The sequence below is a fragment of the Momordica charantia genome, assembly GCF_013281855.1.
Source record: "Momordica charantia cultivar OHB3-1 chromosome 11 unlocalized genomic scaffold, Mcharantia_2.0 BLBB01000011.1, whole genome shotgun sequence".
NCBI lineage: Eukaryota > Viridiplantae > Streptophyta > Magnoliopsida > Cucurbitales > Cucurbitaceae > Momordica > Momordica charantia.
In genome coordinates, this window is record NW_028275159.1 from 17,205,147 (window position 1) to 17,218,962 (window position 13,816).

Below are 13,816 nucleotides of genomic sequence, written 5' to 3' on the forward strand. Positions count from 1 at the left end.
CCAAAAAGAAACTAAGTGCACTAAAAATTAGTCCTTCGACAAGGGAAGCAAATAGAAGACAACTTCAAACTCTAGGCTGGTATATAATAAGATATATTGGAACTGTACAATCAAACGAATACGTATCCAAAAAACCAAATGAGATGAAAAAAATTCTCACACTAAACTTTCAGGCACATCCTTGACCGCAAATAATGGAGGAACTAAAATCATAATATCCTCCTTGTCTACATCGATGACATTAACCTTCCCTGTATAAATCACTGGTACAATTTAGCCATTTAATAAATTTAATACAAAATCCATTGCAGACATGCATCACTCTCATATGTATAATAATAATATAGACACTAGACACAAAAATTAACACCTAAACATGGCTCACGCATTTCTGTCCAACTCCCCTTCTTCCTCTTTGTAGCATCCGCATGAGTAGCAACAACATGTTGGTAGTCAGCCATGCCTTATAAAATGTTCAGATGAAATTTAGAAAATGTAACCAACAGATATACAGATGCCTCAGAAAGGGTAAATCATATAACTTAAGCACAAGAAAACAAGTATGCATCAAACCCTCGAAGTGATATGCTTCAGGCACGTGAGCAACCATCTCAAACTTGAGGTTTACTTCATCTTCTATAGGTACTTCTCTTTCATCTTTCATGATTCCTTCGATAGCATCACCTTTTGAATGACCTGTCATCATATCAATTCTTGAGTTATTAAGTTCATATGCTTCAAATTTTGAAAAGAATGTACTTCTACATACATATTTTCAACAAAAAACAACAGCATGGACGAAGCTCCCCATATGTTGGATGTGAATATGGGTCTTCAGGTCTAAAGCGAAGCTCTAACTTATTTGACTGGAGACCATGAACCTAGACAACCATGTAAGGTTTAAAGGAGAAAAGTAGAACTTTCAAACTATGAAGATATATTGAAATAAATTGAACAAAAGAAATCGAGGATATAATGCATATATAGTTGTAAACAAGTTAAGTTCATGAAATGATGTTTAAAAAATCATATATAAAATTCAATGTTTGGAAAATACTACAGGCAATCCCATTAACAAAAGACAAAATTCTTTGTTTCCGAATAGTATAGTTATTAGATCTTTCACTACGATGCATGACAAAGTGTCCATGTTGAACACAGATATGTCTGGACACGCACCGAACATGTGTTGACACATGTAACAGCATGTCTTTTTTTATTTCAAACATGTGGCAGACAGGGCCCTAGACAACCAAAAACATCTGAATTCTTACCAAAATTTATAAAAATAAAAAAGTAAAATAAATGTTATTGGAAACTATTTCTTTTGGTTTTCAAAATTTGGCTTAGATTTTTAAAACGTTTTAAAAAGTTGATAATAAGACAAAGGAATATAAGCTTAATTTTCAAAAACAAAAAACCAAAAATAAAATAGTTATCAAGCAAGGCCGGAATATTTGGTGAATGAGAGGTTAAAACAAAGAAAAGGTGCAATGGAATGGTGTTATTAGAGCTCTCCTTTAACTTTTATGGAAAGAAAGAAATAAAAGAGTTTTTGAAGACTCTTGTTCTATAGAGGATTTTCTTTTGGAATAGTGTAGATACTTCTCGGTGGTGTTCAAACCACGAGAAATCCTTTTGTAATTACATTCTCTTAATGTAGTTTTTGGGGTGACCTCCACCCCTAGCCCTTAGTATATCTTTTGTTTTTTGAATTCAAACGGTTTTCTATTTCTCTTCAAAATAAAAAAGATACAAGAACAATAGGTATTTCAAAATGGTGTCTAATGATTTGATACCAACTAATAGTAGTACCTTAAGAATTGATTGTGTTCCTCCTAGAGTTTCAATTGCCCGACGCTTGGACAAAGGATAACCGGGATAGTGAACTGCAAAAGCGTGATTAGTAGGTAAAAGTCCTGAGATAGTGTTGTCCCTCAGCTTTCCCATTCTCAATTTCTGTTCTAGAGATCAATTCACTCCTATTATGAGCCTGAGCCACATTAAAGACAAAAATTCTCAGAACCTTTTTTTTTGCAACACAACATTTTTCATACCGTAAAATAAAAGTTCATACAAAGTGAAAATGAAAATGTAATGCCACAGTATTTTCAATATCCCAAAAAGTGACCGTTACTAAACTCAACCATTTACACAACTCAAAAATGGGAAGACTTCCACCACGCTACCGCTACGCCACTCTGATAAAAGTACTCAATCCGTAATCAATGGCATAAACAGAAACAAACCAAGCCTAAGCCATTAAACCAAGCTCCAATTATCCTAACTTAAAAAGTCAACGAAACAATAAACATCTCCATTAAACTTTCTCAAACGAAACCAACAACCCAACCTTTAATAAAAATCCAAACTAAAAAATGAATCGACTAAGACATCCTACTAACCACCTGAACTGTTACATAAGCCAAAGTACAAATAAAAGTAATATAAAGTAAACTAAAAGAACCCCTAATGACCTATCCTAATCAAATAATCAAATAAAACAAACGGAAGCTATTTATGCCCTTCATGCTCGAGTCTCCTCCACGCCATCACCACGCCTTAAAATCTCCATAACATTATCTACAAGAACTAGGAAAAAGGGGGGCTGAGTACAACCACCGTATTCAGTAAGCAGCATTATCTAAAGGATCACGCACAAACAGCATTTTTAACACAACATCAATACATTATGCTCGTCAACACAACATGTTTATAAACAACATATATAACAAGATCTAAATCACAAGTACATCAACATGCATTTCACGAACTCTAACTCAAGTCCTCCCGACTACGAATCGCTCCAATCCCTAGCTCTCTCTGGCCAACTTTTTCAACCACCTTCAACTCTCCAAGTACTTACTCGAATTGTATCGACCCTACCCAGGACCCTGACACTCCTCAACAGAAACTTGGCGTTCGATCCTTCACCGTTTGTACCCAAGGCCTCGAACTATTGCATCGACCCTTGACCACTTGTACCCAAGGCCTCAATGACTTCGCAACCTATTGACCCTGGACTCTTTGCATCCAAGGCCCAATAATTGTCTCTCAGCTAGACTCATCGCATCGACCTACGACCTTTTGTACTCGAGGCCTCGACACTCATATAATCCAATTCTGGCGTATCCACCCTCGACCATTTGCACCCGAGGCCCTGATACTCACCCTTTCACTTGACCATATCATTTTAGAAATCACACTAGATCCTACAATATGTTTTCTAAACAATGGTCCCATGCACCATTCAACTCACCACAGTTCAACATGCTATATGCACCAAACATCTATGCCTCACACAATTCACCATGTTCCAAACCCAAACAACAAAGCCAACATGCTTTAAACATAACCAATCATAGCACCGGAACAAATAATCATAATTTCCACCATCACATCCCAACCATAACAGAACAAGAAACTCAGCATAGCCAACCAGGACAACATTCAACATGCTTTTAGTAACGCATGATACACTTATGACACACTCATGACACGCTCAATTTAATAGGTACCCAAAACAAAAGAGATTATGTTCCCTGTTAGAATCCAATTTAATTTAATTGAAACGAAAAGAGCGATTGAATGCTCTGTTACCTCCAGAACCTTACTAAACTGGATCAATGTCGAAGGAGTCCGACACCGTAGAATCAAGCTCAAAGAGGTTCGAGCTTCCTGGTTTGATGCCGGAAGGGCTGGGTAACACAAAACTGATGAAGGAAAACGTCAAGAAACTTGCTGGGCGTCACAGATCTGGGCGCGGGGTCGCCGGAGGAATCACGCCGTGAGTTACGCAAAACGACGCCGGAGTTCGCCGGACCTGGGCTGCTGCCGCTGCTGTCCGGTTCTGCTTGGAACGCGTCGCCGCCGTGGAGAAGGCCCGCCCGGGAAGACGCCGCCGTGGAGACTAGATCCCGCCGCTGCTGGACAACGCCGTGGGTCGTCGGGTTCGTGGCTGCTTTTGCTCGATGCTGAGGGATCGTCGCCGTTCGTGGCCGCCGGAGTTGCTGTTCGTCGGAGACGGCCGCCGGGGGTTGCGCACGTCGCCGGAGGATGAGGTCGTAGCAGCAGGTCGTCGAGGCTGCCGTGGATCTGATCCGTTCGTCGTGCGCCGCCGCGAAGAACGCTGCAGGAAACCGGTGCTGGCAGATCTGGGTCGTTGCAGATCGCCGGAGTTCGTGGAGAACGCTGGGCCGTTCGCCGGAGAAGAAGACACGGGGGGTGGCGGCTGGCATCAAAGAAAGGAGGGAAACTTTAGGTTTTCTTTTCTTTTTCTTTATTTTCTCTTTATTTTCCAAAATAAAACAAAAGTGATTAAACCAAAAATAATGCTAATGGATTTTCCTAATATTTTATCAAAATCCAAATAAAATCCTAAAATAATTAAGAGATTAATTAAGTTTGAGACCAAAAGATTTAAGATTTAACTAAAAATCTCTTTTTCAAAATCGAAAATTTAGGATCCCAATAACATATAGTTTTGTGTTTTTGGATTTTGATTTTTTGTGTTTGAAAAACATTGATGTTTAATAACCAATTGAATTTTATGTTTTTTGTTTTTCATAAAATGTTTTGAATTCGATGTAAATTTCAAAAAAAAAAACTTTTAAAAACATATTTTTGTTTTTCAAAATCTCATTTTATTCTTTTAATAGTCCAACTTTTTTTTTATTAAACAGGTTTCACTCCTACTTCTACAATATCTATAACTGAAAATTCATTTTTACCTACAAATTCATCTGCCCTTGACAATTCACGTAACTTATCCACTGATCCCATGCGTGAACCTATCCACTGATCTCATGCCTACCCCTACTCAGAATAAGTGTGGCAATTATCCTACTTCCACAACATCTATACCTGGAAAATTCATTTCTACCTACAAATTCATCTGCTCTTGACAATTCACGTAACCTATCCACTGATCCCATGCCTACCCCTGCTCAGAAAAAGTGTGGCAATTATCCTGCTTCTACTAGTGACACAACTAATTCGAATGCTAGTGATACAGCTAATTCGATGGTCACATTGCCAGTAGTATCTCACTCAAATGAGGATGCAGTAGTTTTGCCCTTTGGATCTTCTTATGTTTCTTCTGCATGTCAAGATGCAGCCAACTCTATAAATTTGCATTCAGCCCCTTCATCTAATATTCATCCTATGGTCACACGTGCAAAAAAAGGAAACTTCAAACCAAATGTCTTCTTGGCTGACTATCCAGAAGTTCAACCCCCTTCTATCAAGGTTGTCTTGTCTTGTGATCATCGGGTTGCTGCAATGAAAAAAATAATATAATACTCTGCTTAAAAACAATACTTGGTCCCTTGGTCCCTTGGTCCTTGTTCCCGTGCCATGTGATAAAAAGATATAGGTGGTTGCTAATGGGTCCTTAACATCAAGAGGAACTTTGATGGCTCCATTACAAGCTACAAAGCCCATCTTGTAGCAAAAAGGCTTCTATCAGGTTGCAGATATTGATTATACCGAGACATTCGGTCCAGTTATCAACCTATTACCACATGGATACCTTAACACTTGCCTTAGCAAATAATTGGCTAAAAAACAGTGACATTTTAGTCTCTTTTTGTTGGGTTTAATAAAGGCCACACATCGAAGATTCTCTATCACTTGTAAAGGCTGCTCGTGAAAGAGAACTTACTACTCTCTTATGTTAGTGATTTATGGTTAATTGAATTGCCATAATAGTTCACTTGTACTCACAATAGTATATATATACCACTATTATAGCTTCTTATAAAATTGATGAAAGAGTTATCATTCTCTCTATTTCTTGAAATCACTCTCTAACCGTGTCGATGCAATATTCCGCCGAGGTACGGAAGACGAGCTCGGAGGTCGGCCGACAGTACTTGGAGGATTTCTCGAGGTACCTGCAAAGAGGTAAGCCACTTCGATGCCCAAGTTAGTATTTAAGCCAGCTCAATAGGTAAGCATCAGACAAATTTCTCGTACATGGGCCCATGGATGAGTGGTGTATTTATAGCGGTAGATGGGGTAGATGTACGTCCCATCAGTGTATTTCACTGCTCAGACAGGGCCCGATGAGCGACCATCGGTCCTTGGCAGTGACCGGTCTGTTCCCCGTTTTAAGGGATGAGGCTTGACGGGTTCCTTCCTTGTCAAGGTTGTTAAGGCCGACCTGTCAGGTCGGCTCTTCTGGTCTCGGTTCATCTAGGTCGGTCATGCGTGGTTAACCCCCAACAAACCATTTAGAAGGGCAACTTAAATTTGGGTCGGGTTTTTTAGGTGCCTAGTTTGTCGTATAAGGATAGTCTCCTAAGTCATGTGTATGAGTTCTGATTGAAGTAGAATGATGGAAGAGATAGAGTAGATGGAAACTACTACGAATAATGGAAGAGGAAGAAAGTAAAATGAAGATCGAAAATCAAGAAGAATACCTACTTCAAGTTTGTTTGGGGTGAAAATCGTACTGCCACGTGGAGGACAGAAAAAGGTCCAACTTTGGAGGTCTTCCCTTTGGTGGCCAACCTGAAGTGGCCGACCTGTAGTGGCCGACCTGAAGATCTTCCCTTTGGTGGCCGATCTACAGTGGCCGACTTGAAGAGCTCCCATGAGGTCTAACCTAAAGGTATTGCCTGATGGACGACCTGAAGAGCTCCTTGAGGGCCACCTAAAAGCCTTGTCCGATGGCCGACCTGAGGCCTTTCCTGAAGGCCTACCCGAAAGTCTTCCCTGAAGATCATACAAGGGAGGAATGACCTTCCATACTTAGCCAAATTCCAGGATGACAAGAGTATGAACTGGAATAGATACCCCCGACAGGTCAACCTTGGTCCCGACATGCTCAACTGCCGGTCGGATTCCTTGTCGAGTACCTCAGCCTATAAATAGGGCACTTCACTCTTCAGTCAGGTATTGTATTCTAGCTCGACCTTCATACTAAGGTCGAACTCAAAACTGACTTGATCGTCGAAGTGTTTGTTCCTTTGTGTAGGTCTTTCCTCGCCAAGTGGCCTTTCAGCTCATTCCTGACACTTTAGCTCATCCCAGTCAGCCGACCTCGACCCTTTGAGATGGTCATCCCGGATACCCCAACTCTTCCCATGGTCATACCTGGAGCAGGTCAAGCTCTCTCGACGGTCATACCTGGAGTAGGTTGAGCTCTTCTGCGTGACCGACCTTGACCAGATCATACCCCGTCACATTTTTTGCATAAACATTTGGCGTCGTCTGTGGGAAATGACATTTTAAGTTATTCCTACCAAACAAAACTATGGCACGCACGAAACAATCCAATATTCGCGTACCAACGGAGATCTCCGAGATGTTTTCAAGGACCGAGCTAAGCGGTCGACGTGTAAACGATGATAGCTTAACCTCGCCTAGAGGAAGAGTTTCATCTTATCTCAACCTCGTCTAGAGGAAGAGCTTCATCTCAACTCATCCCTAGCTAGAGGAAGAGCTGCCACCAGATAACTCAACCTCGCCAAGAGGAAGAGCTCAATCTCAGCTCATCCCCTAGAGGAAGAGCATCTTAACTCAACCTCCCCTAAAGGAAAAGCTTCATCTTGGCTTATCCCCGCCTAGAAGAAGAGCTTGATCTCAGCTAATCCCCAGCTAGAGGAAGAGCTATCATCAGATAACTCAACCTCGTCAAGAGGAAGAGCTTCATCTCAGCTCATCCCTGCTAGAGGAAGAGCATCTTAACTAAATCTCGCCTAAAAGAAGTGCTCCATCTCAGCTCATCCCCGCCTAGAGGAAAAGCTTCATCTCAGCTCATCCCCGACTAGAGGAAGAGCTGCCATTAGATAACTCAACCTCGCCAAGAGGAAGAGCTCCATCTCAGCTCATCCCTGCCTAAAGGAAGAGATTTATCTTAACTCAACCTCACCAAGATGAAGAGCATCTTAGCTCAACCTCGCCTAGAATAAGAGCTCAATCTCAACTCATCCCCACTTAGAGAAAGAGATTCATCTCAACTCATGCCCAGCTAGAGGAAGAGCTGCCATCAAATAACTCAACCTCGCCAAGAGGAAGAGCTTCATCTCAGTTCATCACCGCTTAGAGGAAGAGTTTCATCTTTACTCAACCTCGCCTAAAGGAAGAGCTCCATCTCAGCTCATCCCCACTTAGAAGAAGAGCTTCATCTCAGCTTATCCCCACTTAGAGAAAGAGTTTCATCTCAACTCATTCTCGGCTAGAGGAAGAGCTGCCATCAAATAACTCAACCTCGTCAAGAGGAGGAGTTCCATCTCAACTCATCTCCAACTAGAGGAATAGCTACATCTAAGCTCATCCTCGCCTAGAGGAAGAGCTTCATCTTTGCTCAACCTCGCTTAGAGGAAGATCTTCATCTCAGCTCATCCCCGCCTAGAGGAAGAGCTTTATCTCAGCTCGTCCCCAGCTAGAGGAAGAGTTGCCATCAGATAACTCACCCCGCCTAGAGGAAGAGCTTCATCTCAACTCATCCCCACTTAGAGGAAGAGCTTCATCTCAACTCATCCCCGGCTAGAGGAAGAGCTGCTATCAAATAACTCAACCTCGCTAAGAGGAGGAGCTCCATTTCAACTCATCTGCGGCTAGAGGAAGAGCTACATCTCAACTCATCCTCGCCTAGAGGAAGAGCTTCATCTTAGCTCAACCTCACCTAGAGGAAGAGCTTCATCTCAGCTCATCCCCACCTAGAGGAAGAGCTTCATCTCAGCTCGTCCCCCGCTAAAGGAAAAGCTGTCATCAGATAACTCATCCCCGCCTAGAGGAAGTTCCTCCATCGCATCTCCTCCTCATCCAAAGGAAGAACTTCCATCGTTTAATCATATTTGATCCAATATGACAGACCCAACTTGGGTGCATCCGACCTACATTCCAATGGGGGCCAAGTACTCCCACATGACATAAGTGCCAAGGTACAATTCAAAACCAAAATGAAACCTCGAAACTTACGAGTTCGAGGTGCGATGTAATTCTATAAAAGAAAATTCAAACCTCTAAACTTACGAGTTCGATGTGCAATGTAATTTCATAAAAGAAAATTCAAACCTCTAAACTTACAAGTTCAAGGTGCGATGTAATTCCATGAAAGAAAATTCAAACCTCTAAATTTACGACTTCGAGGTGCGATGTAATCTAATAAAAGAAAATTAAAACCCATAAACTTACGAGTTCGAGGTGCGATGTAATTTGATAAAAGAAAAAATCCAAACCTCTAAACTAACATGTTCGAGGTGCGATGTACGAAAAATTACAACAAGTTCGAAATGACAAAGATGAGATTGAATTCACCCAATACAAAGTATGCATGACTAACTCCTAAGCGCCCAGCTTAGGCTGAGCTTCTCATCTCTTACTCCAACTCCTAAGTGCCCAGCTTAGACCGAGCTTCTCAACTCTTACCTCTAACCCTTAAGCGCCTAGCTTAGGTCGAGCTTCTCAGCTCTTACTCCAACTCTTAAGCGCCCAGCTCAGGTCAAGCTTCTTCAAACACCAAACTTAATCAACATAACAAGTCTAAGTTGAGTTTCTTAAAGTGGCTCAAGTTATGACCATAACATTGTGTTCGACGTCCGACCTATTATATATTGTTCGACGTCCGACCTGTGATCTACTTCAATCTCGAAAGACTGAAGTCACCACTTAGGTAGATTTTCAAACCCAGGAAAAACTTCTCTATCAGGTTGAACTTGGACCAGCCAGAGAGGGGGCCAATGTTTGGGGTGAAAATCGTATTACCACGTGGAAGACAGAAAAAGGTCCAACTTTGGAGGCCTTCCCTTTGGTGGCCGACCTTAAGTGGCCGACCTACGATCTTCCCTTGGTGGCTGATCTACAGTGGCCGACCTGAAGAGCTCACCTAAGGGCCGACCTGAAGGTCATGTCTGATGGACGACCTGAAGATTGGTATCAGAGCTGCGTTGATGTTCTGATTTTTGGGAGCAAAATCGGTGTTCTTGGTGGGTGTTTTCATATTTTCGAAATATGGGTTTGCGCGTTGGAAAATTTCCAGTTTTTGGCAAGTAGATTGCAATTTAAGTCTTGATTTGATCATGTAAAGGCTTGGTGTTTTGGGCATTGAGTTTCTGTATCGAGTCTGCAAGTTTGGGTCACTCGAAAGTTGTTCGTGGCGTCGGATTGGGCGAAAAGTAGCAGAAAACAGCGAAGAAGATGAAGCAGACCGCGCAGACAGTGCCATGGCGTTATGCAGCAGCGCCACGACCCTGCATTGTAGCGCTGTGGCGCTGCTACTGTGGCTTTTTGCTGCAGCAGCGTCGTGGAGCTGCCCTTAGGTGCTGAGGCGCTGTCCCAGATGTTTTTCGACATGTTTCCATGGCTCCAGTTTGCGGTTGCAGTCATTTTCTTATTTGTGTATTTTTGTATCATTTTGCTTTCTTAGGGTGCCAAAACCGGTCCAACTTTGCTATTTAATTATTTTATGCATTGTGAATGTGTATTTTAATTAAAAGCATATTGCATATTGTATGCCATATAGTTTTAAAATCCCACCATAGGTTACATGCATAGTATGTATGTATGATCATGCATCATATAGTTATAAATGTTATAATGTATGAATGCATGTTTTATTTTCATGATTAATATAAGTGTTGTATTAATTAGATAAAAATAAAGTTGCATTTAACATGACATTACTTTAATTAATATAATTGTTATATTAATGTATGCTTACAATGCATGATTATAGTTTTAATTTCTTAAATTTTATAAGAGTTATAAAACTTGGTATATAGAAATTAAAATCTATAATAAAGAATTGCATGCAAACATATGGTCTAAGTTAATTAATTTTAAAGGGGTATAAAATTAATTAGACATTAGGTTATATCTTCTAATTGAAGGGATGTGAATCCCGGAGCGGAAGCGGACCGTTGTTCGTGAAATTTGGGAAACAAAATCACAATGTGCAAGAAGAAAAACACAGGGGAAAACTTATACCTTTGAAGAACGTTTCTTCAACGGTTTCCACCCGAACACCACCACCGTGTCTTCCTCGCTATCCTCTTGGGTCTCAAGACCGTGCTTGTGGGAGCACCTCGTTTGGAATGCGTAACGCCCCGAGTCCCTCAGGTTAGTTGGTCTCGAATCAGGAGATTTTTCATTTAATTTCTAAATTAATTGTTAAATTAAATTTATACATATTCATCAGGCTCTAAACTCCAATTAAATTTATATTCGCCGGACTTCGTGTAGTGGGCCTTGTTTTAAGATGGAATGGACTTCTTTCTCCTCTTGGGCTTGGATATATTGGGCTTTTGGGTTGGGTTGGTTTTAAAACAAAAAGAAAGAAAAAAACAAAAGGGAAAAAAACCTAGACTCCATCTTCTCCTTCCTTCTCCTTCACGTGGATAGCAGCCGCCCCCCAGTTCACTTTCCCTCACCGGCGACCTTACCTCACGGCGGCGAGTTCATCAGCAGCGGGCACGGCGGCGTCGCGGCGGAGCAGCAGCCATCTTCCCGCTGCTTTGCGGCTTTTTCCGGCGTGGGTATCACGTTTTCGAACCGGCGGCGCGACCTCCCCGACATCCCGGTGGTCTGTAGCAGCGGCGGCACATCTCGGCGGTATGCAACGAACCAGCGCCGCACCTCCTCGCGGCGGCACACGGCGACGGGCCAGATCTGCGGCGGCGCACGGCGAGCGGGTGGTAAGCGGCGAAACGGCGGCGACCTGCTGCTACAATCCGACGAACAACAACTCCAGCGGCGGGATTTGTACGTTACAGCGGTGTTTAGGACGTTTGATGGTGACCCACATCCGTTCGAAGCTCGATTTAGGCTACCCACACCTTGGCGAGCTAGATCTAGGTGACCCACATCTATACGAAGTCGGTTGTGGTAGTAATGCGTCATTCGAACCCTTTTAGAGTTGATTTCGAAGGCTAAATAGCGTACGTAACGTGCTGTATTTTCTGTTTTGGTGTGCTTAGGTGTGAGGTCGACGCAAAACTTAAGGGCGCGATTGTGTGTAAGTAGACAAGGGGCATGTGCGTGCGTTGATGTATGCTAAATGGTCTCTAACGTGATGGTTTTGCAGCGTTTTATGCAAATTTTGTTACGTCATTGTGCTAAATAATTCTCGTTACGTTAGTCGATGTGCTTGGAGTTGTGTTGAATGTTTGTCGATGAAAATGGTGGGATTTTTCTGCTTTGCTAAACGATTGAGTATTGCTGGAGTAATGTTGGTTGCCTGGATATGCATGTTTTGTTCGGCGTGTTTTTGTGAGCTATTATCCTTAGAAATACTTGTTAAATAATGATGTAGGATATTGAGCGTGATTGGATTATTATCTTGTTTTTAAAAGTTGTCTATGTTGTGGAAGCATGCTGAATTGTACTTGTGAGTTGAAAGATGCAGGGTTAGTGGTATAAGAAAGTTTATGGTAAGACTCTGGTGAAAGTTGGATTCTTGAAGGGAATGAAAGAGTGGGTGTCAGGGCCTCGGGTATAAATGGTTGAGGGTTGATACACCACTAATGGAGTGAACGAGTGAGTGTCAGGGCCTCGGGTATAAATGGTCGGGGGCTGATACGTCACTAATGGAGTATCGAGGCCTCGGGTATAAATGGTCGAGGGTCGATACGAGGAGTTCTTTGGGAGGAAGACTATTGGGGCCTTGGGTATAAATGGTCAAGGGCCAATAGATGGTGAAGTCATCGGGGCTCGGGTATAAATGGTCGAGGGCCGATGCAGTAGTGTCGGGGCTCTAGGTATAAATGGTCAGGGGCCGACTCTACTCGAAGGAGATAACTGTGAAAGGTTAGGATAACTGTGATAAGCGTAGGGGTACTTGTGATGTTAGGGAGACTAGAGGTTGGTTGTTAACGTGCTTCCTGGCTGTAGTTGTCACTAAATTTCATGGAATGTGTTTATGTTTGAATGCATGATGTATTGAAAAGCATGACTACATTGTGCTTCCTGGCTGTGGTTGTCACTAAATTTTATGGAATATGTTTATGTTTGAATGCATGATGTATTGAAAAGCATGACTACGAATGTTTCTTGTTATAGTCGAGTATGATGTGTGTGTGTGGTGAGGGCTACTTACGGAGTATATTTAATATACTCACCCCCCCTACAATGATTGTTTCAGGTGAAGGACTCGTGGGCGACCATGGTGATGGGACAGAGGAGACATGACGAGCGAGGACCATAGGCTGTTTAGTCACTCTTGCTTAGTTTAAGTTTTTAGTTAAGACCTTATGTTATGGTCAATAAACCATTTGTTTGTATTTGATTTATTGGGAGGTTCCCACTGGTTGTTATTTCATTTCGGGATAGGTGCCTATTTTAGTTTTCTTCCATTCGTTGAGTTTTGCCTAGTTGAATAATAAAATTGCCACGTGAGGTGGCCCACGATTGTTGTTGATCGATACTCTATCTAATTGATGTATTGTTGAATTGATGAAAAATGGAACTTGATTTTATATCTTTGTTGCATAGGGAGTTGACATGACGTATTTGGGGTTAAGTTTAATTAGTTGAGTAGTTGACGTGACTAGAAGTGCGTGGGAAATTCTGGGGCGTTACAGAATGACATGGAGTATTGAGAGAGCTTGAGAGAGATGGGATTTCCACGCACTCTCTTCTGTTGTTCTGTTTTCGCAGAACGTTTCTGCAAAATTTCCCAGTAAAAACAGTAACGTGGGGAGCGTAACTTAACTCCCCACTCCCGTGCAATGATGCAGAGGAGTTAATAATTAATTATATTAAGTAATTAATATTAATATAATTAATATATTAAATAATTATTAATCAAATTAATAATTAATTAATTAAATGTAATATTAAATAATTATTAATCAAATTAATAAATAATTAA

General features: G+C 41.7%; 1 protein-coding gene and 1 long non-coding RNA gene across 8 annotated transcripts in view; one reads left to right on the forward strand and one right to left on the reverse strand.

Annotated features, from left to right (window-relative positions):
• Positions 1–4,308, reverse strand: part of LOC111023964 (uncharacterized) — a 48,415-nt gene extending 44,107 nt beyond the window's left edge. The window contains exons 1-6 of one of the 7 annotated variants that reach the window (XR_015788764.1): positions 3,601–4,271; positions 1,816–1,993; positions 770–881; positions 574–696; positions 371–463; positions 161–263 (exon numbers count right to left, since the gene is read on the reverse strand). Coding sequence is in view for 6 of the 7 variants with exons in the window: in XM_088119592.1 (XP_087975718.1) it covers positions 161–263; positions 371–463; positions 574–696; positions 770–881; positions 1,816–1,950 (566 nt within the window). In the remaining variant the exon portion in view is untranslated. Of the gene's footprint in view, positions 1–160; positions 264–370; positions 464–573; positions 697–769; positions 882–1,815; positions 1,994–3,600 lie in introns of those variants that run through there. The other 6 variants (XM_088119592.1, XM_088119591.1, XM_088119593.1 and 3 more) reach the window with 6 other exon arrangements.
• Positions 4,309–4,526: 218 nt separating this feature from the next.
• Positions 4,527–13,423, forward strand: LOC148208227 (uncharacterized). Its single transcript, XR_015788765.1, has 2 exons — positions 4,527–11,067; positions 13,088–13,423. It is a non-coding gene; the product is annotated as an uncharacterized LOC148208227 (long non-coding RNA).
• Positions 13,424–13,816: the final 393 nt, after the last annotated feature.